We start from the raw sequence: 24509 nt of genomic DNA on the forward strand, positions 1-24509 counted from the left end.
TAAATATCTGAATTTCAGTGAATATGGACTCTTTACTAGGAACATAAATTACAGTGTACCTGGATGAGATCGGTAGGGGATGAGAATCACCTGTGATGTTGGAAGACTAAAGCTTTCTGAACTAAACCATTTCTATTTGGAAGGGCTGAACTGCCTGAAATGAAAATTACCTGGACTCATTTTAATTGCCGAGCTGCTAGTGAGTGCCGTGGCTATGGCACAACATTTTTGTTACAACAAGTGTGACACTTCAAAACTGAAAGGCTATATGGCAAGACAATACTGCTAGTGCAAAGCCAGCTTGAAGCACAGCCCCTGCAGAATCATAAATGGGACTTTTCAGGATATGAGGTGATGGGATTATGCCAAACACCTTGCTTTCATTGATTAAAAAAAAACCTTAAGGTTTTTTGACCATGAAAACAAAAAAAGAAAACAAAACAAAAAAGAAAAAAGAGATGTGACTCACTCCAATGGAAGCAACTGCATTTATCTGAGCCCTGAGACAACAGGAAGCAATAACTCAGAGTGGAATGTTAAGTCCAAGACCCACTGCTCTGAATCATCCCAGTGTTGCCCTAATAGAGGACTCCATGACAGAAGAGTGATAAACAGCTCCAGTATATCACTGTTTCTGGGATAAGTACTGGACTTTCCGCTGTTCCATCTAGTTTTGACCTGGATTTTGTTTGAGAGGAAATATCCTACAGCTATTCTATAAGGATAAAAGAGAGAAGGCAAAAAGAACCTTAAATGCTGATTTTCACATGTGAGGAATTTGTAACTATTGTGTCAAGACAAGAGTTACACGTTCTCTCTAGGAAAACTATATACTCTACTGCGTAGCCGATCAATCTGGGAAATGACAGAACTGTGGGTAATTCAATGTGAAAATGTTCTTACTGTGACTATGGAAGATAAAATGTTCGGCTACCATCCCTCTTCCAAGAGAGTTTTGAAGTGCAGCAGAAAACAATGTATGGTTGGGAAACTCTTCTCCACAAGTTATGAGAGGTCTATCAGAAGGTGAAAACTATTTCCCAGGGGAGATGGAAAACACTGCACGTTACTCACATCAGCTGATGAACTACATTATTTTTTTTGACCTTGGCTCAGAAACACTGAAGCACTAAGAAACACTACGAATGAGACAGTGTTTGGATTTGGCCAAGGTCGTGGCATGGGGAGGTGCAAGAAATGACAAATTATTATCTCTACAGCAATCTGTACATAATAGCTTTTACTGTCAAGAAAGGGAATTTACTTTCAAACTAGAGGCCAATGCTTCACGAAGAAGCTGAGTCAAAGGAAGAACAGAAGTTTCTCATGTTTGATGCAGCTGCTGAGTTCCAAAGAGGAAGAAGAATTGGATTGCTTCAAAGTACTTTAAACACTCTGTAGGGATTTTCATTTTATATTGATATTCTCTGAAACATCAATATTTAATGGTATGGTACTGCAATGCTCAATTCATTGCACAGTATATCACACTATATTGGATCTTACTGTTGTACTGCTTCAATCAATTAAAATAAGCAGCTATATTTTATTTGATTTAGAAACAATAAAATATTTTTAATTATAAGCCACCTTTTTCCTCAAGCCTCCTCAACTGACACAACTCTGATCAGAAACCCTGGATTTAGCTGCAGAGGAATATAAGCTGTTCCTTTCCTAAGATCTCTCTTAGCTCCATGACATTTTAAATGCTTTTTCTGTGAAATATGCAATATAGAAATGCATTATTACATTGTGCTGGAGACCAGATTAATCTTTTCTAATTTGGGATGACTGTGAATTTCACTCAAGTGGTTTCTTCCTTTCTGTGGAACATATGCAGAAACATAACAATGAAACCTCTATATCCTATCTATCCTCTTACATGTGTGTTAAGTATCTGAAAAACATAGACTTCTAGTTAAGCAGGTGTAGGAACGTACAAAGAATTTGTTAATCCAGTAGAGCCATTAGAAGGTAAAACACCCACACCTAATGAAATCAGCAAGTAGGAAAAATTACTTTGTGCCAGGGAGTTACTACTGAAGTCACACAATATAAAACATAGGTTTTCTTAGACCTGGAAGATAAAGTGAATTTCTGAGCAACCTCTCATTTAAGCCATATTTGAACAAGCTCTGTAACTACTTCTAACCAAGGGTGCAGACCTAAATCTATATATGGCATTAGGATTTTCCTTTTGGTGCCGTGTTTAGTTTATTGTTTTCAAGCTCATCTACTGTGTAGTGATTCCTACAACAAACAGAAATGTTCCACAATCCACAATTCAGTTTGCTGGTTGCAAATGTACCTCCTTGCCTCCTGTACAGCGAGGCAGAGGCTACAATAATTTCTGAGTCACCTGGAAGATGCAAAGAACCACGAAGGTATATTTTGCACTTTGAGTTTGGTCTCAGTTATCTTCATGTCTCATTCTGTATGAGCTAGTGTCTAGCTCATATCACAAGCTATTTAAGACTACAAGAAAAGTGTCTTTCACTGTTGTATATATTAAGAAACACTTTCATTAACAGAGTTTTGAGTGTTCCTTCCATTCATTGGATGGCCTCTGGATTCACTTTTAAGGAAACAAGTTACCATTAAGCAAGAAAGAGAGACATTAGGAAGGAAAACATAACACTGACTGCAGCCTATAAGTTTATTTGCTGCACAGAGCTTGCTGCTGTCCTGAGTTCCATCTCTGCCTGCTCTATCAATCAGTCCTTTTTGTTCACACGGTGAAGGGGAAGATTCTTTTAACGTGTGAATGATGCCCAGTCCTCAGGCTTGTGCAATGCCTGCTGAGCTGAATGGAAGAAAACAATATTATTTCATAGTGAGAATGTTCTGTGCCATGTCCAACGATGAATTTATTCGAAAGGCAATTTTTCCTCCACAGCTAGGAATGGTTGCATTTCCACTAACGGTGGCGCATCTCTTATCAATTTTTTTCACATTCAGGAACACCATCACTCTGACCTGCACAATTTTTATCCCAGAGAAAAACAAAAGCCTTTAAAAATTCCTGGCTGATTCCCTATGACAAAGTAGAAAAGCCTGCAATTGTAGCACATTCTCTATCAGAGTCCCTCTGAAGGAAAGGCAACATTTCATTCTTTCAACATCTGCTTTCCCTCCATGATGCCATTACTGCTGCAAGAGTGTTGGCCTCACACACCAGCAGTGGGCCACACCAACACACAGAATGAGCAAGACCCCGCTGTGTCCAGTATGTGATGCCTTGACATTACTTCTTGCTTGTTATCCAGGTTTTAAATGGTCTGTTGGATTATTCAGAAGGCTTTCTTTCTTTAGTAGCTTATGACACAAGGTCATCGTATTCAGCTTAAGAGTCTGCTAAATTGTTTGAGTACTAAAATACCAACTTATTCTGGTGCAACAGAAGAACACAGCAAATGTTCAATGTAAAATATGAAAGCATACACTCAACTTGGAGCTGTCAAGCCCCCAAATCCACCTGTTTTTCTTGTACCCAGTGCTTATTTGCTGAAAAAAGATACAGCTGATCTCAGCCTGGGAACCTGTTTTGTAAGTTCACCTTGTAGGTCAGGGTTCTGCTTTGAAAGCAGGGACCAATGCACATGAACAAAAAGAAGCAAGTGCTCTTGCAAGTACGCTAGTATGCTCTGCCCCCACTTCCCATATGGCAGTGCTTGGTTGTGCTAAGCAGCAGGCTGTGAGTAGGAGGCAGCTTTGGGCTGCTTGGCCAGTGCATGCTGCTCCATCAATTATTCTTCATCCTCCCCAGATGAAGAGCAGTGGGCCAGATGGAAGCATGCTTTGGGATCAAGCTGGCTTCTTGACATGGGAAGACCATTCTGAGCATGACATTTATTCCTCTTTGAAAAGGAGGTATTATGTCCTCTGTGATACTACTTAATTGGGACTACAACTATTTAACAGTGAAAATTAACCTAACTATAGCGAGACATGATTTAGGGGATGCCACACTGATACATTGAGAAAAGAACTGTTCTTTTCGCTTGGATGCTTAAAAAGAGATAATATCACCCTCTGAACATCCACTAAACAGGGCTTTAACAAGTATCTGATATTCACATGCCTGAAGGTCATTTCACTATTGATATTTAGTATTTAGTCTTGTAAAGAAGAAGTGCTTTTGCTTCAAAAGTAAACAATTAAATATTTCCAATAGAGTAAGAAATGTATACCTCGTTTATTTGACCTGCTGTTCCTGTTGTTGGTTACTCATACACACTAACTGCAGGCACTCAGTATAAGAGTATAGCTCTCCATACAATCAGTGGTTACAGGTAAATGTTTCTAGAGTGTGATTCAGATCACTTAATTTAAGGAAAAATTGCATGCTTCCTAGATACCACTCATTAGGAACCTCCAAACTCTGGTCTTGAATAAAGAATTCAAAATTTTGTCTGTTAATCAAGAGAGAAATGTTCTCAGCTATGGAAGCTTCTAGTGGTAAGACCTTCAGTACAGAAAAAAAGACATGTATGAAAATGAGTAGGATCTATATATTCATATCACACTAACAGTGCATTAGGTTACAAGAAAAGTAAACTAATTATCTTACAGGAGAGTTTATATATTTATTTTTTTAAAAGGAGGAAAAAGAAACTCGGGAAGCATTCAAAGCAAGCTTTTATGTCTTCTTGGGAGAGACTGAGAGGAAAAGACAGCATGGAAATAAGCCCAGCCTGTGGCTCTCAGCTGTTGCCTCCATATTTCAGGGTTCTGAAATCTAGCATAAATCTAAGTTACAAGAGAGTTTTGCAGAAAACCCTGCAGAATCCAAACACTTGCCTATAACATTGTATCTTCATAAACATGTTATTTTCACATTTTCCAAGAAGTTTTATGCACCCTACATGTTGCTTTCTGAGGATGGTGAAAAAGCAGGACGACTGGTCAAGCCTGAGGTTGAATTAATGTACAAACAGGACTCAGTCATTTTGATTGCCACAGTATAATTATTGGGATTGTTTTCTAAGAAATACTTGTTCTCATGGTTTCAGACTGATTTTCTGCACTGTGATGGCTCTGCAGCACACACTGTCTTTCTGAGCATGAATTAGAATGTCTCATTGTATTATGGATAAGCCATGGTGATCATTAAGGTCAGCATGGGCTGAAGATGCCATCAAATGGGAATTGGCATGCTAAGACCAGGAGAGGTGGCATCATGGAGTAAATAAACTTACTATTCTCTAGGCATTCAGCTGGGAAAACAAACAATCACATGAGCAAACATTGCAGAAGAAAAGACCACAGACAGCAAGAAGGCTCCTGTCTCTCAGAAAGATCCTCTTTGATTATTTCTGACAATGAAGACTTGAGTGCCTTCAAGTGAAATACAGGCTCTCTGGATGTAAGTGTGGTTTGTACTGACTTCCTTTTGGCTATCGCCTTCAGGTAGACAGGCCAAGACACACTCCATGTCTCCATGAGAGCAGGGGTGTTTACGGTTCAACAGCTAAAATAATAAAGTGAAATGGTCTAAGAAAAACTTCATAAATTAACGTCTGATAAGGTGAAATTGCATATTTTAATAACATATTACTTTATAATGCCCCAATATTTCACTGTTATTAATACATGAACATTAATCTGAAAATTCTAAGGTAGTACATAACCCTGATGTAAAAGGAAGGCCTTTGTAATGGAAAAACAAACACAGAGAGAAGTCAGGTGGCTTAATGAAGGCCCCAGTAAGTCAGCAGCAGAGCCAAGGATGTACTTCTCATACTCCAGGGTGTAGAACATATATCTGATCCCAAAACTCCTATTTCACCTAGCAGACACATTCACTGTAAGCGAATCTTTCACTAGTGACAGTGTTTCAGCCTGATGCAATGAAAAAGGATGGAGCTATTAAATCTCCTTCTCCACAAATGCTTTGTGACCTAATAAAATGTTCAGACCACCACAATTATTCTCCAAGCAATAGGGCTAAATTTTAGTAATTTTTCAGTGTTGCTGTTCGTGACTGGAATGATTACATCTATCCCTTTCCTCAGCCCACAGGCTGAGCTGAAGCAAAAGTTTTGTTGTACCAAGGCATTAAATTCAGAGCCAAAAAATCAGCAGCTATTATAGTGTCTCTGGACATGGGTGTTTGGGGGCTTTTTTCTTTCCTGAAGAAAAAAGTAGTGGGAGCCACGAGGGGCATGGCATGGCAGAGACTGGAAAGTTACAGAGATGAAAACTGTGATGGGAAGATCTCATAAAACCATAGGCGCCAGCTGTCATTCAGTGGCACCAACAGAAACATGGAGTAAGATCCCTTAAAAGAGTTCAGTATGGAGAATTAAGAACTTAAAGTGTGGGCACTTTACTGAGATGATGCAAGAGCCCACAGCAAGTTTCATGGGGTACCAGTAATTTTTGCAACGCTTAGAAACGAAGACATTTAAACTACTTACTGCTTTCATCTACTTTTGATATGGTGACATTTATACAAAAAGGGAATAAAATTAGCAAGTTATTTTCATGTGCCTATCAATTTTAAACTTGAGCTTTCTAGTACAGTTTGACTCAATATTTTAACTACAGAAAGAATGACAACCTCTTTCCTTTCTCTCCCCTTCTAGCCTCCCTCAAAATACATACCCAACCAAAAAAAAATACCCAATCAATTTAGTTCAGCCTCTTGATGTGTGGTATCAAAGCTACTACATATAAATCTCAGCTGAGGAGCCAGAGCCATCAGAAGACTATATGTATCAGAGCTTTAGACTAGGTGCGTCCAGATAGCAAAATAAACCTACCGCAAGTGACAATCCAGAACAGTCATGAGACACAACATAGACAAGAAGGACATAGAAGGAAGAAATAAAAATTAAAACAACCACACAGAAACATTAGTAAAAACCATGGAGAAATGACCTTTTACAATAGTACATTTATCAACAATTTGCCTCCCGTAGACAGAATCTAATTCGCCCTGTGGCCCTTGGTGGAGTTGTATTATCTACTTGAAAAAGTAAGCATTGCCTGCAATGGAAACAGGTTTCAAGACTGAAAACATAATCTTATTTTCAACTCATCTCCCACTTTTCCTCAATTACATTTGTTCATAATCTATACTATTTCATAAACAGTTTCTCATCTTAAGTTGTTTCCAGGGAAGTGGACATTTTAAAGCACAAATATTCTAACAGAGACCAAAATTTTATTCCTGTTTCTGTAATATCTACTGAGCTGACTGAGGCTCTGTGTCTATCTCTGTGTCAAGCTACACGGCTCTAGAGTGATTTGACAAGAGGAGTGCAGGTCAGCGTGAGCACATGTAGGTCACAAGTTCTCTTTGACAAACAAAACCAGACTAAGATGGAAACTGTATTTTCAGAAGCTGATACTTTGAATTTACCAAATGCTGCTCCCTTTCCAGCTTTGTGTGCCTAGGGAACTAGGATCTTGCAAGATGCCAAGTGCCTATCAACTGCTATTATGCACTCTCAGCTGAACGCAGAATGCAGAAGGTAATTAGTGCTTGCAGGTTCAGGCCTAACAACTACTGAAATAAGCTTTTTTGTTTTTTTTACAACATCTAATATCTTCGGTACTATATGTTTATAATGGTATTAGATTTACATCTTGTTCTAAAAGTATTTTTTTAACTTTAAAATGTGCTTCTTTAAGAGCTAAAAGGCATTCTTGTTTTTCCCCTTTCTGTTTTATGCCAGAGCCTCTAAAATGATTCAGTTCTCTTGGCTGAAATATTCTACATTTAGCATTGCATTGAGTTCAGCTAGGTATATTAAAATTCGCACTGCTAATTCCAAGATTAAACCCTGTTAGAATAAAAAAATCATCCATACTAAAAAAAAAAACAACAAAAATACGTCAATGGCTAAAATTTCACAAATTAGGAATTAAGGTGGTAAACATTATTAAATGCCAAGGACTTAAAATCGGTACACTATCAGACTGCTAGGTATGAATGTAAGGGTCTAACTTAAGTGGCCTGGTTTTGAAATACCAGATTGTGAAGAGGAACCTTGGCTGGGGAGATGCTGATGCATTCACTTATTAAAGGTCTGACAGTTACCTCAATGAGAATCTACCCTCCTAATGTAGATTTGTTTTTGTAAAACAAAACACCTCAAAGTCCCAAAATATTTGGGCAAAAGTATGTTTAAATAAACATACAGAATATTTGGAATGGAATAATCTTTAAATACCTATCTGTGCAATATTTAAAAGTTTGAGCTCTCTTTGTAGATAAGAGACACGTGATTCTGCTTTTTATCAATTTTTCCCATGAAAAAGATAGAAATGAAACTCAATACTTATTACATAATGTAATTTTGCATTAAAAATATTTTTTTTCCAAGAATCCATGGTCATTTTTCCAGGTCCTAATGGATATAATTAAAAACAATAATATACTGTAAATACAACAAAGGCCTTACATGATTCAAAACAAATTCAACATAAATATCAATCAACAAATTGCACATTATTTGTCCTACAAAAAAGTATTAGGTTTGTTATCATTGGTAGAACATAACAAACATCTCAAATAATTTTTCCACAAGCATAATCAAACATTTCTTCCAAATTATCCTTGATTCAATGGGAGGAGCTGGCTAAGAGTAGCCCAGGGTAACTCAACAATTGATGATCTGATTTTCCACGCATTGCTGAAGGGGAAATATCTCAGAATTACTTAACATTAATAACCCAGAACAAAGTCTACAAATCAAATACATGGAATCCATGAGTGCTAAATTGAAGTGCTAAAAGAAAAGGGTTTTGTTTCATATTCATCATATGGAGAAAACAAAATCAGTAGTTTTAGAACCTGCTCTACAAAAAGGATAAGGACGGCCTGGAGAGGGCCCAGAGAAGGGCCACAAGGATGATCAGAGGACTGGAGGGCCTGCCATACAAGGAGAGGCTGAAAAAACTGGGTTTGTTCAGCCTTGAGAAAAGAAGGCTTTGGGGAGACCTTATTACCATATTCCAGTACTTAAAGGATGGCTACCAAGAAGATGGAGACTCCCTATTTACAAGGAGTCACATGGAAAAGACAAGGGGTAATGGTCACAAGTTGCTCCTGGGGAGATGCTGATTAGGACAAAAGAGATAAACTTTTCACCATGAGGACAATCAAAACATTGGAATAGTCTCCCAAGGGAAGTGGTGGATTCCCCCACATTGGACAGTCTAAATCTCAGCTTGCTGAGCCATCTCATATAAACTATCGTAACACCTAGAAAGTTGGATCAGATGATCCTTGAGGTCTCTTCCAACCTGGCATTCTATGATTCTGATAAAATCTTTCTCAAGGGAGAACTCAAAATTTCTGCTCTCTTTTCTTTACAGCTTGGCCTCACTAATCTTCCTGATCTTGGAACAGCTGCATCTACATTCCTTATTTTGTGTACTGACGAGGTTGTTTTCAGGTGTGAATTTGTCCTGTGTCAGTGTCTTGTGCTTCAGTACATCACTGTGGCACATGAAGCATCTTCTCTCCAAACGGAACCAAGGCTGAAGCTGGACACTATTTAAAATGCTCCACTTGCAATGTGGATGTAAGAGTCTCCAACTGTTCACTCTTCACACCTGTGCAGGACTCTCTTACTTGTGGTACGGCAATATGGGATGGCTGTAGAGAAATCTGCGTTGTATTGACTGCTAGCATGTAGACACAAGTATATCTAGGATGGGTCACTGGTGTGAACTGCATTAGCTGCAAGCATACAATGTGCACTCATGTTCTGAGATGCAAAACAGAGTGTGTTGGATCAAGCCTCAGTCTTTCCTTCATCGCTGTCATGATGACTGTGTACTGTGGTCACTATAAAATGCTGATACATACAGCTTGAAAGCAATTAATTTTGCCAAGGCTTACTTTATTGGTGTAGTGTATGGACTAGAAGTTAACAACTGTCTAATGAATCAACACTTTAGCAGTGGTTACTGCAATTGAGTAGCATGAAGAGGAACAAAACAACTGGATTTTCAGTTATTTTTTTCCTATGCTGGCTTTCTACTGAGCGAGAACAAAATCTCTTCTCTTGTCTTGGAAACTGGAAGTAGCTCTCATAGCTCTGTAACTTTAAGCTTATTGATTATTTTCCTCCTCTTATCTGAGCTCCCTTCATTCAGACTCTACTTATGTGATCCAGTCGCAGCTAGTCATCAGACTTGTAAGGCTTCCTCAGCCATTCTCCTGATTTTGCTCTTCCTCTGTCATGTCTTAGGTGCCTGGAGAAGCGTGCTAAGCTTCCAGGACATTTAACACTGGCTGATGAGCCACACTGGTGGCTGCTCCATCACTGTATTGCGGCATCTCAATGCTTGTTTTAGACTGCTCCATGGGCCTCTTAGGTACTGTGCTCCAGGCTTCTCTTCTTGGATCTTGCTCCCAATAGCTAGTTCTTTTGTTCAAAGATTTGGCCTGGACTTTTAATAAACCTGCCTTCAGCCCAGATTTCTTCTACACTAGATCTCAACTTGTGGAAGGAACTGCTCATTCCTGATCATACTTTTAACCTCTTTCTTTGGCTGGAAAAGTGCTCCTGGCCTGCTCTGGCTCAACCTTCTGAGGGGCCTTGGGAGCGCAGACTCAACCATGCAGTATCTTTACAATTATTTGCTCCTGCTGAAGAGGTTTTGTAAAACAGTTATCCAAATCTCTTCAGTGCTTTCTATTTGAAAACTACAGCCCTTTGTCTTCTTTGCTCAGGAAATCTGGCAATGCAGTGAGGACACATGGGTATTTCCCATTTATTTCTCCATTCTTCTGCATATTCTTAATAGTTTGCTCCAGGAAGGACAATACTAAAAGCTTGCTAAAAATATATATATATCTTTATTTTCTTTCAGGAACATATTAGTCAAGTTTGTGGCCCTGTGGATTAGGTCCTGCAACCTTCTGCTTCTCTTGTATGAAGCAGATATGAAGGACAAGTTTTTCTGCCCTTCTGAAAATGATCCTTCTCAAAGGGCAATATGCTAATGTTTTTCTCCAAGTTACTGAGTTAACTTACAGTTACAACTATAGCGTGTTATCTTTAATCTCCTCTTCTCTAGTACAAAATGAATTGTCTCAGCAGCACTGTGATGAATGTCTCTCTCCTGTTCCTCTTTTGTTTCTATGTTTTCCATTTGTTCTTCTGCGCTGTTGCTCCCTTCTCCACTGAACTTTTGCTTTTGTGTAAAAAGAGATTTAGAATTCAGAGCTACTTTTGTTTATCATGTAAGCTCAGAAATACTGCTAGAAAGATACACAAACACTGTGCTAGGTCCTGGCCAGTCTCGAAAAAGGACAATGCTGACATTTGCTTACTTTCTGAGAAAACCAAGATACTTGCAATAAATTTGCCCATTCCAGATCCAGATTATATGCCTGCTCATGTATTTTAGCAGAGCAGAGAAACTGGCTGACTGTTTTATCAGTGATGCCACACCCTGATTCATCTTCTGTGACACCACTGAGAAGATACTGCCAATCAATCCCCTCTTCACAGAGCCACTACTGAGGCAAAAAGCAGAACCTTTTGTAGATACATCAAACCTTCAAATGCAAGCCAAGAGTTCAAGAAAAGAGATACTTTACCTGGTCTTTCATGGTTTTCCCTAAATCTTTCACATCTTTCATGTTAATAGCATTCTTCCCTCCCTTCTCCTTTCCCTTCTTCTTGTTCTTCTTTTTGAACAAGCATTTCTTACAGAGACAAAAGCAGCAGGTAAGGATTAATAGGACTGCAACTATGGCTATGGCTATTAAGGCCCAAGGTGGCACTGGAAGAGAAAAAGAAAGACACACATAAAGAAGGTGGTAAATTGTTAGTAGGGTTACACGTAGAAACAAGCACATTTCTCTCACAGCTAAGCCTTTTTCAATGAAAATGCAATGCAGAAATACCTGAAATCCTTTCTAAAATATCCTGTCATCATTTGTGTATTCATCCCAACTGAACACTTGCACACATGATGCCAGTTTAACATATCTGCCTGTTTACATGCCTGGTGACACGTATCCAACTCACTTGCAGGTATTTTGATTAATCAACCATCTGTAAACAGTATGTCCAAAATAGTCACACTGTGCAAATCTGTAAAATGCTCAGCACATTTAGGCAATTACTTGCTTCTTTCTTCAATCATCTTCCCAACCCACCTGGCATTGTGGCTGAATCGGGTGGAACTGACTGGGAATTTCCCTTTTCCGGAATAGCATCTGATCCAAGCTGTCAGTTTTAATGAACAGCCCTTTCTCCTCTGCCCACTGCTGCACTTGACAAGAATTGCAGACTCCTTGCAACAGAGGAAGGTCAAGGTCATCAGGAAAGAGTGACCAAGGACAAAGGACTGTCCAGACCAGAGGCATTTGTCCTATTGGTCATCAGGCCCTAACACTAGCAAAGTTTTAGTACACAGCTATCTTCTCACCTATGCTTTCCTATCAAGAAAAGAGTATGTTCATTTATTGATTCAATCCAGGATGCTGGACATGGCTGAAGCATGAATAAATAACAGAGAACACTTACTGTGATAAAATGGTCTGTTCAAGATCAGAATTTTTGGAAATAAGGAATTAAGATGACACTTTAACACAAGTACTCCAGAAGGGAATTATCCTCATACAAATCAGCTTTAATGACCACTGATCCTCACATTTAACCAGAACACCTGACAAATGTTAAATCTTGCCAACTATAATTTTCTAAAAATCTTGAGATGTATTCAGTATCAGGTCTGCAAGATACTCTCTCAGGGCCTTACCAAGAGGTCTCTCATATGATACAGAACAAAACTAGAGAGTGAATCAAATTTGACATGTTGACGTCAGTGAACCACAAAAGGGAACGGACAGTATAAACAGAGAAAATTAATTGCTTAAAGGAGCTAAGCAGAGTGTGAGGCATGGTCACAGGAACTTCCACTACAAATCACCAGTTCAGAAAGAGGACAGAGGACCCACACCTTCCCTAATCTAAATGCAATGACCATTTTTTCTAACTGTTATTCAAATGTCCTTGGTGACAGATACAAAAATAATGCAGGAGAACAGTTAAACAATAATTTCTGTTAATACTTTGTGCCTCCAAATGTTCATTAAATGCAGCTGCTAAAAAAGGGAAGCTGTACCATATGCAGAACAAATGAGAACTGATTACTAAACAAATGAATGTTAAAAGATGAACAGTGAACAGATTAACAGCTGTTTATGGGATGTATTTTATGGAGTCAGCAGCAGCAATTCTGCAGTTAAAAGTTGTATTAGATCTGTACTTATGACAACTTAAATTCTGTATTTCTTGCATTAATAATTTAGTTTTGATTTCAAATCTGGTGCAGTAACACTTTCTAGCACAACTTACTTTCCCACAAATTTTTACTTTTTTGTCCAGAACTCATAAAAGCAAAATTATTGCCTTTCTCAAGCAATGTCTGCTCTCCTCAAATTCTAAACTTCACATGTGTACTTAGTCTCTTAGTCACTTTTAGCATCTGAAATGGTATTTACGTAACACTATACTTTGTATCTGAGCTAATCTACAGGAGTTATGTCAAGATGAAATTAATGTTCTGCCCAAATTTATCAGCTATCTGTTTTGCTGCCTTGTCTACAGTGCTTGAAGAATTATTCCACTGAATACAGGAAGCAGCAAGAATATGGGATGGGGTTCTACCAGGTGGATGTCACCGTGGGAGGAAAGAAAGGACGGACACGGTAAATGCAGGTAAGCTGGGAGAACCAAGGAACTGAGGAGACAGGGAATGTAGGCGTTAATGAGATACATACATATGCACCCAAAAGATGAAAAAGCTTGTGTAGGTACCGAATTGATTGCGTAAAGTGGTACTCTGGCACTGCTGCTTTGGTTCTCTGGAGCATGAACAATGTAGGGTGCCTTGAGGAGCATTTGAAACACTAGCAGATACCTCAGGTTCTTTGTTTATAATGCATTGTCTGCTCTCATCTGTCTGTAATTTAATTTCACCCAATATCACTCTTGTGATATAATTAAATGATCATCAAATTAATATCTAAGACACCAAGAATTATGCAGAATTCCTTATTTATCTCCTCAAAGAAAATACGCTCCCTTTTTTATTAAACAAGGCATAAGCAATAAAGGGAAAACAACGGAGGCAACTCAAACTCTGGACACTTCCAGAACAACTTCAATATTCAAGGCTGAAAAAGTAAAAAGGAATGGGTTTTTTTCCCCAATAAAAGTGAGCTATCTCTGTTAAGAAGGTGACTCATCTGAACATTGCCATTGACACAGACCACCCAATGAGGGGACATAAATGTTAGATTTAAGACAAGTGAAACATACAGTTTTTCACTGGTTTTGAATGATGTTTTCTTTCCTTTCAAAAGCATTATTTAAACAATTTAAAATGTTCATAACTTTACATGACATGCACAAGATTTTCCAAAATTACTCAAGACTTTGGGAATTTTCATATCTGTGCTCCCCTGTTCATGACGCTGCCAGGAGCTTGAATTCTAGGAAAAGGTAAGTTTAAAAAAATTACATCTCAAGGTGGACAGGCCAGAATCAAATGACTGAAGTAATGAGCCACTCTGGAAGACTCAAGTATACAGCCTTCATTTTTTCAGCCTTTTTACCAATTGAGAATTATATCTATAAAAACCTTATTTACAGTATATGAACTTTCTTGGTTTTGCACAATGGCTCACTTTAGTGATTCATACTGGTTAATTCCAGCTGGACGTTACTCACCCTTATGCAAGATTTTAAAATAATCATTTTTCCAGTGCTTAAATGGACAAGAAAGGGAATCTACAATTTGAAGACTACCTCCATCCATATTAAACCAGTTTGATCATGCTCAGTAGTGCAGTTTAAAACCTCACGAGGTCTTTGGTCATGATGCATTGAACAAAAGACCTCTGTGGTAGATGAACCTGGGTGGGTGACATGAAAAATGCAGATTCTGACCAAGCGACCAAGGTGCAGGGGACAGAAGCTTCTTGTACAGCTTGTCTTACCCCGTGCCTGCACAAGGGGGTGCTTTGAAACAAGCAATACTTCCCTAGGTGATAACGGAAAAGCTATTGGTTTAAGGATAATTAATACGTGTGTAACCTTTCTGGTATTTCAGTGCTATTTTCTTTGTTCTGCTTCAGTGGGCAAATACAGAATACTTATTTTGAAGAAGGTGTCATGAATTGCTACGTGATTCTACAAGGCTCTTAAAAGACAAAGCTATAGGAGGGGATCTGCTGAGTAGCATAGTTAGTAAATAAGGTCTTGAATTAATCTTATTGATCCAATCCAAAGAGGGCATGCTCTAGGACTTTACTCAGAAATGCAGGAATGAAGCCTATCTGTAAAAGGAGAGTGTAGAGAAGAAGAAACATGTGGCTTATTCCTGAGCAATAGCAGGGCACTGAAAAGAGTAAGCTCTAGGATTGTATTGATAATTGCAGCATTTGTGGTACCAGTTTTGCATCCTTCACTCATGCTGAACAACAATCAGACATGGATGTGGCTAAAGGAGTTTGTGAGCTCTCGCATCCCTCTCTGTTGCTTCCTTCCACTAATGTTAGCCAGGATTGTGTGTGTACATTTGATTGGTCATTTGATGCATTTGAAGCATTTCACAAATACAGCAGCTGTGATATACTGACATGTCATTTCAGTTTGGGAGTGCATTTATGAGGTGCATCTTCAGATTATACCCATATACCATGCTTGGCCTCCTGTTCTGCAGTGATCTGGGAGGGCATGATGGATGGAAAGGGAAAATAAGCTCCCAGAGCTCATCTAACAGTGCTCCAACTGCAAAAGGCAGTTGGCCCACGGGAGCAAACCTAAACTAAGCCAAAGCCTCATGAAGTTAGCAGTATGGGGCTGGTTCCTCAGGACTGACTGCTTCACTCCACTGATTTGCTTCTACTGCACTGCACTAAACATAGCTTTTGTCCTTAAATCCTTTTCTACTGAATATGCTAGATTCAAAGGAAAGTATGTATTACTGAGTTACTCAATTTAAGAGCTACAGATTATGTCATTTATATTCTTTGGCCATGCACAAAATGCTTGGAGAGATACAGGCCTTGGGTCTAAAACCAACATTCCCATTAGATGATCTAAAATTATCAAATGCCTTAGACGACATTTGACTCCAGAGGAAACTCAGCAAGAGGGAAGTCATAAAACATGCAACAGCATCAAAGTGCTACAGTCTGTAAAAGAGAATAGAATCCTTCATCCTAGTAATTTTCTTTCCTCTCTGTGTGCAACGTTAGAGGGCACTTTATTAACTTGGAACACAATGAGAGGGAAGCTCAAGGAAGAACTGAAGAGAGGAGCTGAACTAAAAAGTGAAGACTTCCATACCAAAAGTGCTGTCCACCAACTCCCAATTAAGCAATTAAGCAACTCCATTTAAACTGTGACAGCAAAGGACTATCAGATGATGGCAGCTTCCATATTATTCTGCAAAGGAAGCCCATGGCATGTCGGAATTGATGCATTTAACAATCTCTGTTTCAGAGAGGGCATGATACTCAACAAGAAGCTGCAACTGCCAAATAGTGGTATGTGAAGTGCATTGCATTAAGTCTAAAGCTCTGGTAGACTGAACACGAGATCACTGGCAGTTTTCATTTATTGAACCATAATTTTATCTTAGCTTTTTGCACTAACAGCTCCTAATCAGGAAGCAAACCCCATATATAGCCATATTCAGACTTTCAGCATAGAAATTCCACCGGGGCCATGTCCTGGGAATCAATTTAACTTTCATTTGAAGTTACTTAAACAAAACATACCAAGAGCAAGGACCCAGGTAATAGATATCACTATTCACAATGGAAGGAATACAAAGGTGATCAATACAAAGAAAAGGAAATGCTGATAATGGTAAAATTATTTGTAAAAGAGGAAGATAAAAACTGCACATACCTCCAAATACTGATGATTTAAATACTAGCCTTCAGGCTTATACAGCTACATTTCCAACCCAAACACTTTTTTATGTATGATCTCTTGCTTGAATAGCATGTTTGCAAAACACTGTTTTCATTATCTTACATTTCACAGAATCACAGAATCACAGAATCCTAGGGGTTGGAAGTGACCTTGAAAGATCATCTAGTGGAACTCCCCTGCCAGCGCAGGATCACCTAGAGTACATCACAAAGTACATTTACCACAGATTTTATGTGGTTCAAGCTAATGATGCTACCTTTGACCCATCACTAGAAGGAACCGTTACTAAATATCTTCACGAATGCTCTCATGCTGACATACCCTTTTCCTTTCTGTATTTTTTGAGCATGTGCAGTTGCTTAAGACTTTCTCTATGAATAGTTTATGGAAGTTACTGAAGCTTTAACTGAGCTAAGAGATGTATGTTTTGACAGTGAAAGTTTCCCACATGCAAAACAGTCTGTGAAAATGCACTGATCAGATGGGCTTCACTCATTGAAAATACTCCTGCCTATAGCTTCTTTGTTAGACATTATAATGCAAAATTATGCAAACACTGTATGACTGAACATCCCAGTCTTCACAAATAAACTGACTCTGACTTTAGCAGTAATTCTAAATATAGCTAGAAATTTAGCAGAGGTGCTTGAGCTGCTTGAGAATCTGATATGCCCACTGTATGCTCCTGAAGCTACAAGTCAAAATGCATCAAATTACTAAAATATTTACCTGCAGATGAACCCACACCTACTACTGGAATTTGCAGGTAATTTATGTTGAATATTCTGTTATTAATTCACCTTTTAGGGCATATGATAGGTACTCTGTCATGGTAAAACACATCTACCCAACGGTGTATCTTCTTTCTGCAGAGCAGAACTATTTCTATCTTGGTTCCTATCTCTCTTTCCTTTTTTCCAAAGTGTTTTGCTCCCTCTCTCCCCAGCTCCTCACTGCCTCAGTCTCATCAGCTCCTCTGCCCCTAATCTTTCGAGGCACATGGGGGAGAAAACAAGGCAGGTGATTTTCCAGGTGAGATAGGATGGTGAGGCAGCCAGAGCAAGAAAGCAAAGCTGCTGAGGTGTCTCCTTCTTGAAGGAAGCACCTCAGAGAGACTGCAAAGGCCTTCAAGCTCCAATGTCAGGTTTCACCTGTGTACATACTAAAATAGAACAGCTCTACTGTTAACTTGCCCATTTCCCCCTGAACAAAAATGAAAAAGAATATGAGCACAGGAGAGTTAACACAGATCTCCCCTCTGCTATCTGTGTTGCTGCTGGCCCAAGCTCATTTTCAGCTCAGCCTCTGTTGCACAGCCTCCTTGGTGGCCACATGGCTCCTCGGGAAGGTCCTACTTGTGGCCTCTGGCACCTGGCTCCTCTTCCCAGCAGTGCCATTCTTCTTCTGGCTCTCCTCACCCTCTCACAACACCCAGCCCTCCAGCCTGCTCCTGCCTCCTCCTTTCTCCAGCAAATATTTCTTACATTGCTGTCCAGGAAAGAATAATTCCCCCACTTGGCACCCAACAGCTTGGAGGAGGAACCAGCAGCCCAGCTCCCTGCTGCACAGCATGTCCCTTGTGAAGGACTGCAATGCCAGCCAGCGTGACAAATGAAACAGCCTCCCCTTTCTGGTACAATATTTTGGTCACTTACTACAGAAAACAATGTAGGGAAAGGAAAGACTTTGTTGGGGGATGCTTTCTAGTCAAGTAGATAGTATTTTTAGACTGATGCTTCCTCTCAGTTCATATATCTGCTGCCATAAAGCTTCTAAAATAAAATAAATTAATTCAGGCTCTAGATAATTTGCCAGAGAAAGCCACTGGGCACACTGAGCAGCTGGGGAAGATGAAGAAAGCTGGAGCTTCCAATCAGACCTGGAAGCCAGACAGGTTTGCTGAAGGCTTTCCAAAAACTGTATGTACCAACACCAGCTGAGGCCAAATACTTTCCTGACAAGGGACAAAACAACCCATAGGGCTAATATTCAACTCTGATGAACAAATCTGCAGAAACTTGAGATGACTGCTTTCCATCATGTAGACAACTGCATTTTGTGGTTTAAACACATTTCACTTTTCCTGTGACATATACAATATGTTGCACTTCAAACTTAGATTGATAGTCTGAAGGAAACAAAACAATAAAAAAACCCAACACTGAGCAACTCCCTCTGACTTGGAATTGGAATTTTCATAGGGACAAAATTCTCCCATAATATCAAACCCAGGACTCAGAAATCAAGAGAATAAGGCTCAAAAGTAATTAAAATGATGGGAAAAAAAAAACCATGCCAATATGTATTTGATTTTCTTAGCTGATTTCATTCATTGTATGCAATGAACACTGGATTTGTTTTATCTTCCTTCTCAGATTTTGAACACTTGGAAATGTTATTTGTTTTACATTTTCAATGTTTGTCCTGCAAATATGAGGGTCAGGGTTGTATTTCAAAACAGGAATCACATTTCTTGCATACTAGAATTAGTCATGCACAGTACATGCTGAATGTTTAACTTCCAAAACTAGGAACTTATTGCTGAACTCCATTGCTTACTGGAAGTAACAACCTGTTTTATTCCTTAGTGAGATTTAATATCCATTTAGAAGGTCTGAAATAAAAATGGCCCACATATAGCACTTTTAATCAGTACATCACAAAGTGTCTTACAAAGGAGTTAGGTAATAATATCTGAGCTGCTGAGATGCAGACACTAATACAGAATAAAATTACTTTGGTTAGCATCATATAGAAGACATCATGGGAACAATGGTCTACATCACTGACTGGTGCTGTGGACAGGAAACAACAGGGGCTTTATTTGCTGTGAGCATGTTTCCAAGACCGCAAGTCCCTGCTACACCTTTGCCAGCAGTGATGTTCCTGTCAGCTGCAGGCCCTAGGTACACACCCTAGAAGAGCTGGAGGATGCCATGCACGTGTTGCAAGCAAGTGCACGAGACAGCAGCCTGAGGTGCAGTGTCAACCTCAGATCCCATCAGAGGAAGCACCTCAAGTGCCACCCTGGGGTGTGCACATGCTGAGTGGCTCCCAGTACTATAGAGGCAAAACAAACTCACACGCAGAAGGAACCCCTTTGGCACAGTGAATCACTAGCACCGAGAGCCCTGGGTGACACCAGACACATGCATGCATCAGAGGTGCCCCAGGTCCCAGCCCCGGATCCCAAAAGGCTGTAATCTTTCTGGCATGTCTCACTGGCCCCTCAGCTACTGCAACACCAGGAGCCTTGCTCAGCCCCCAGGGCACCTCCTTCACTCTGCTTCTTCCCCAGCAGCAGGTCAGAGGACCACTTCCAGATTTTCCGCATGGCCGTTTCACACAAAACAGGGATGCTGCTGAAAAGAAGGACTGAAACACTGCACTTCCCACCCCTGTGTGGAGCAGTTACTGACAGCAGGGTAATTACTGTCCCATGGAGAGTGTAATGACATGCTGTGCTCTGAAAATGTTCCAGGCTTGCAGAGTGTTTGGGACCTTAAAACTTAATTTTGCTTATCACCATAGAGCTGTAGCATGAACAAAGAGACATAAGTTTAATTTGTCTTTATGCGCTACTTTAATTATAATTTTTCACTTTTTTAAAGCTTTAAAAACTACCTTTTTAATTTTTTTTTTCTTTCTGATTCCAAGTCATTATCCAGCTGGCAAGATTGTAACCAGAATTTATACACTCAGATAAAGCACTGAAGGATGGGGAGTAAACAGAATTTACTTCTTATACATACCAAGCTCATGAACCTATCCATTGAAACAGCCTTGCTGTTCCTCAGATTTGTTGTCAGTTCAGAGTTTTATTTCCCACCTCATTAAAATATTTTAAATATTAAAGCCTATGATTTATATTTAAAATATAAAACAGGCCTACAATGGACCTGTTTCCCCCCCTCTGATAGGTAAGATAAAGACAGGTTAAAAAGAGTCATCTACAGCATGGCATGTCACTTACATATGCATTACTTCTGCCACCCATCTATGAAAGAAAGATATGTCCTCTGCAGTTGAGAATCATGGCAACAGTTTGTTTCTAAAACTGATCAAAACTTTCAGACGCAAAAGACTTTGTTGGTGGTTTTAGTTTTTATTAATCACTTCAACAGGAAACCATTCGCATACTTCAGTACAGTAAGCAGTAAGAAAGGTTAATTTCTAATAGATTTGGGAACTTTTTGGTATCTTCAATGTCCAGACTGATTTTTTTAAAAATAGACAAATTGCATAGCTGTGGTAGTGATCAATCGACTATAAAAATAACTAAGGAGCAAAACAAGAATCATCTCCTTCTTCCAGCTGGAATGAAAGCCTCATTTTTAGTTTTTCTTACTGTATGTTAGGGCAATTGCAGTATGTAGGCAGTAACTGCTCATATGAGTATCATAGAATCATAGAACTATTCAGGTTGAAAAAGACCCTTAGTTTCACCGAGTCCAGTCACCATCCCTGCTCTACAAAGTTCTCCCCTAAATCATGTCCACCAACACCACATCCAAATGACCCTTAAACACATCCAGGGATGATGACTCAAACACCTCCCTGAGCAGCCTATTCTAGTGTCTAACCACTCTTTTTGTGAAAAAAATTTTCCTAATGTCCAGTCTAAACCTAGTAGCCACACTTATTTTTCTGACAGGAACGTATCTGTAAAACCAGATTTCTTTTGCTGGGTAATAGTGTACACTCAGTGAAGTCTACTGAATATCCGTTTTTTCTTGTTCTGTTATTTTAAATGTACAGATACAACTTGGAACAAGAGTCTTTCATTATATATTATCATTATTAATAGACACTCACTTGTGTGGGGGTAGTGCCTAAAGGCATCAACTCAGAAGAAATGCCTCACCAGATTAGACATTGAACACAGATGAAGTAAAAAGGCAGTCTTGCCTAAGAGGCTTTACAGTGTAAGATCCCGAGCCTGTGTGGCGGATATGTGGCCATCTTGGTCTACCTGATTTCTCACAAGAAATCCAACCATGAGTCTAAAAGAATGCACCAAGCTTGTACACTACCAGATCCAGTCTGTCCAAGCACATTGCCCAGCACTCCCACGTGCACAACTCATGCTAAATACCCCTTCTATAACCTCAACAAGATCCTCCTAGGATCCTGTCTTCCTAGGACATGAACGCCCTTCTTTCTGCAGGGAACCCAGCCAGCCAGCCTTGCATCTCCATATCTCAACAGTGGCCCAGGCTATGGCGAAGGCTGGGCCCTAAAACAAAGGACACAGAAAACCAAGAGACTCTCTTAGGCTGAAACACTCCAAAGAAGCGTCTGAGCATTGAGGCATCATTGAGGCAATTGCAGTTAGACACAGACAAACCACATATCAACAACTGTACATTCAGTAATTCTCCAGGCCATACAGTCGTGTCTACTTTTTGCATAAATGGTTGTATGGCAAGCAGTTTCATGTTGAACTCACAGCATGCAATGAAAATCCCTATCCCAAGCCACCATGACTGAAACATCCCACATGGTCTGGCACTTTTGTTTCTAGGGTATCTGTAACACTAAGAATGGTTCTATAATATTTCCGTGCAGTTGTTGGCAAGCATGATGAGCATGACTCACACACATATTCACAGACATCATCAATAACATATACTGTGTCGGTCCAGTGTCCTCTCAAATCTGGATGCAACTGGATGCTAGAATTTCTAGATAATCCTGGTTTTGGTGCATGGCCAGCAATGCCTGATCGGGTGCACTGCATGCAGGCAAGGGCTCATACCATGTGTCAGTCGAAGAGTGCAGCAGAGCAGGGTGCAGGAGTTGGAAATGGGCTACTCCATCCCTGGCTGGCTCTGCTCACCTCAGTGGGACTAAGTGAGGCTGTTTGTGGCTGTATATAGGCATTTTTCCAAGTGACCTCAAACTGTGTATTGATTCAGTTGTGCAGGGGTATGCAGGAGAGCATTCCTGGCAGGCACCTCTGTCCTTCACGTGGCACTCTGCTCAGCCCAGGAAAGCACAGAGAGCAAACCATCCCTGATGCAGGTGTTTTGAGAATGCTGTGGGACTAGTGTGGGCTCTGCTCACTGGTATGTGATGTGATCAGTTCTGCAGTGTGTAGTTTGCCAAACTGCCAGGAACACATGTGCTGGAGGGCTGAACGGTCCCAGGCTTGCCCCTGGCATTAAAATGCAAACTTTCCATTACCTCTATCTATTAACAGAAGTGCTGGTCAGGGTACTGATACCACCTTTGCAAATTTATCAGTGGCCCAGCTATCCCAAGCCTCATCCCAGTGCTGAGATGGAAAGACTGACACTCCCATGGCACACCTCACCTCTGACTCAATAAGCACCACAAAAGCTAATTCCCCTCACTTCTTCCTCACCAAGCCAAACTTCCCAAGAAAGCCCCACTGGCATGAATATGCACAACATCTTTTGCAGCTGCATGCTCTGTTCTACCAGCTGTCATCATGAAGATGCGTATCAGAAGATATTATAAAGACGCACTTTTACGGAATCTGTATGTTATTAGGCACAACCCCCCAAAAAAACCCTAATCTAATTATTTACTGACTATACAGAACTCAGGTCCCTTGGACAAAATATTATTTTCACCTGTTATTTTAAAAAATAGCAGGCTTTGACCTTTCTCTTTTTAAGCATTCAATTTTCTTTTAAAAGACTGAAGCAGAGAATCTAAATACAGGTTGTGCCCTTGCCTAGTTCTTTGACGTCCTTTATTCTGCAAGAAACTATCGAGGCTGCAAACACGTATCAGTAGTGGCCTTTGTAGGAAAAAAAATCTATTTTCAAGGTACAGTTAAGGTTAATAACCATGTTGCTCTTCTTTTTCAGAAGCTCATTTAGCAGCACTATTATGATGAGGATGATGATGATTGATTACTAACTTCTGCCTTTTTGCACAAAAAGCACCATTCCTGATTGGTGAACTATAACTGCTGTAATAGTCATTAACTTTGTTGCAGGAACCACTGCCAAAGTGATAAATAGATTTGGTTTACATTAGCTACCAGCCTAAAAGCATCATTTGACCTCATTAATAGATCTAATCAAACCTGGAGTTATACTCCCTAAGAAGGAAGACTATCCTTTTTAGGACAAGAACTCCGAGGCTTTTTTCTGGTTTCTATAAATGCAAAAGTTGATTTTTTTTTCCGTTGAGGTGAGATCACAATTCTCTCAAAAATGCTCTGTGTAAATGTTAGGTATTCAAGTTTTCCCTGCTTCAGTCTGGAAGAAATTAGATCTGCTCCTAGAAGGTATTAAACGCTACCTGTAGAAGGCCAGGGCAGATGTGTTTCTTGGAAAAAGTGCTCACATCAGGGATGTTGCTGAGAGGCTTCCCAGGCTCGTACACCCAACTACTACCTGCTCTTGGTGTTTCATGTGGATATCACTGATGCAGCCACCAGCAGTATTAAGAATACTAAGAAGGATTACTGGGCCCTGTAAGCAGCAGTTAAGAATTCTGGAGCACAGGTAGTATTTTCGTCAAACCTACCAGTCCAAGGGGAGGGGAGAGACAGTGCCAATCGGATGCACCAGTTCAACAGCTGGCTGTGTGACTGATGCTCTG

General features: G+C 39.8%; 1 protein-coding gene across 5 annotated transcripts in view; it reads right to left on the reverse strand.

The window, feature by feature from the left end:
* Positions 1–24509, reverse strand: part of SYT1 (synaptotagmin 1) — a 353931-nt gene that overhangs the window by 83969 nt on the left and 245453 nt on the right. For all 5 annotated transcript variants that reach the window (XM_051637978.1, XM_051637987.1, XM_051637960.1 and 2 more), the window contains one exon: positions 11567–11751. In XM_051637978.1, the coding sequence (XP_051493938.1) occupies positions 11567–11751 (185 nt within the window). The remainder of the gene's footprint in view (positions 1–11566; positions 11752–24509) is intronic.

Source organism: Apus apus, chromosome 1 (assembly GCF_020740795.1).
Source record: "Apus apus isolate bApuApu2 chromosome 1, bApuApu2.pri.cur, whole genome shotgun sequence".
Classification (NCBI taxonomy): domain Eukaryota; kingdom Metazoa; phylum Chordata; class Aves; order Apodiformes; family Apodidae; genus Apus; species Apus apus.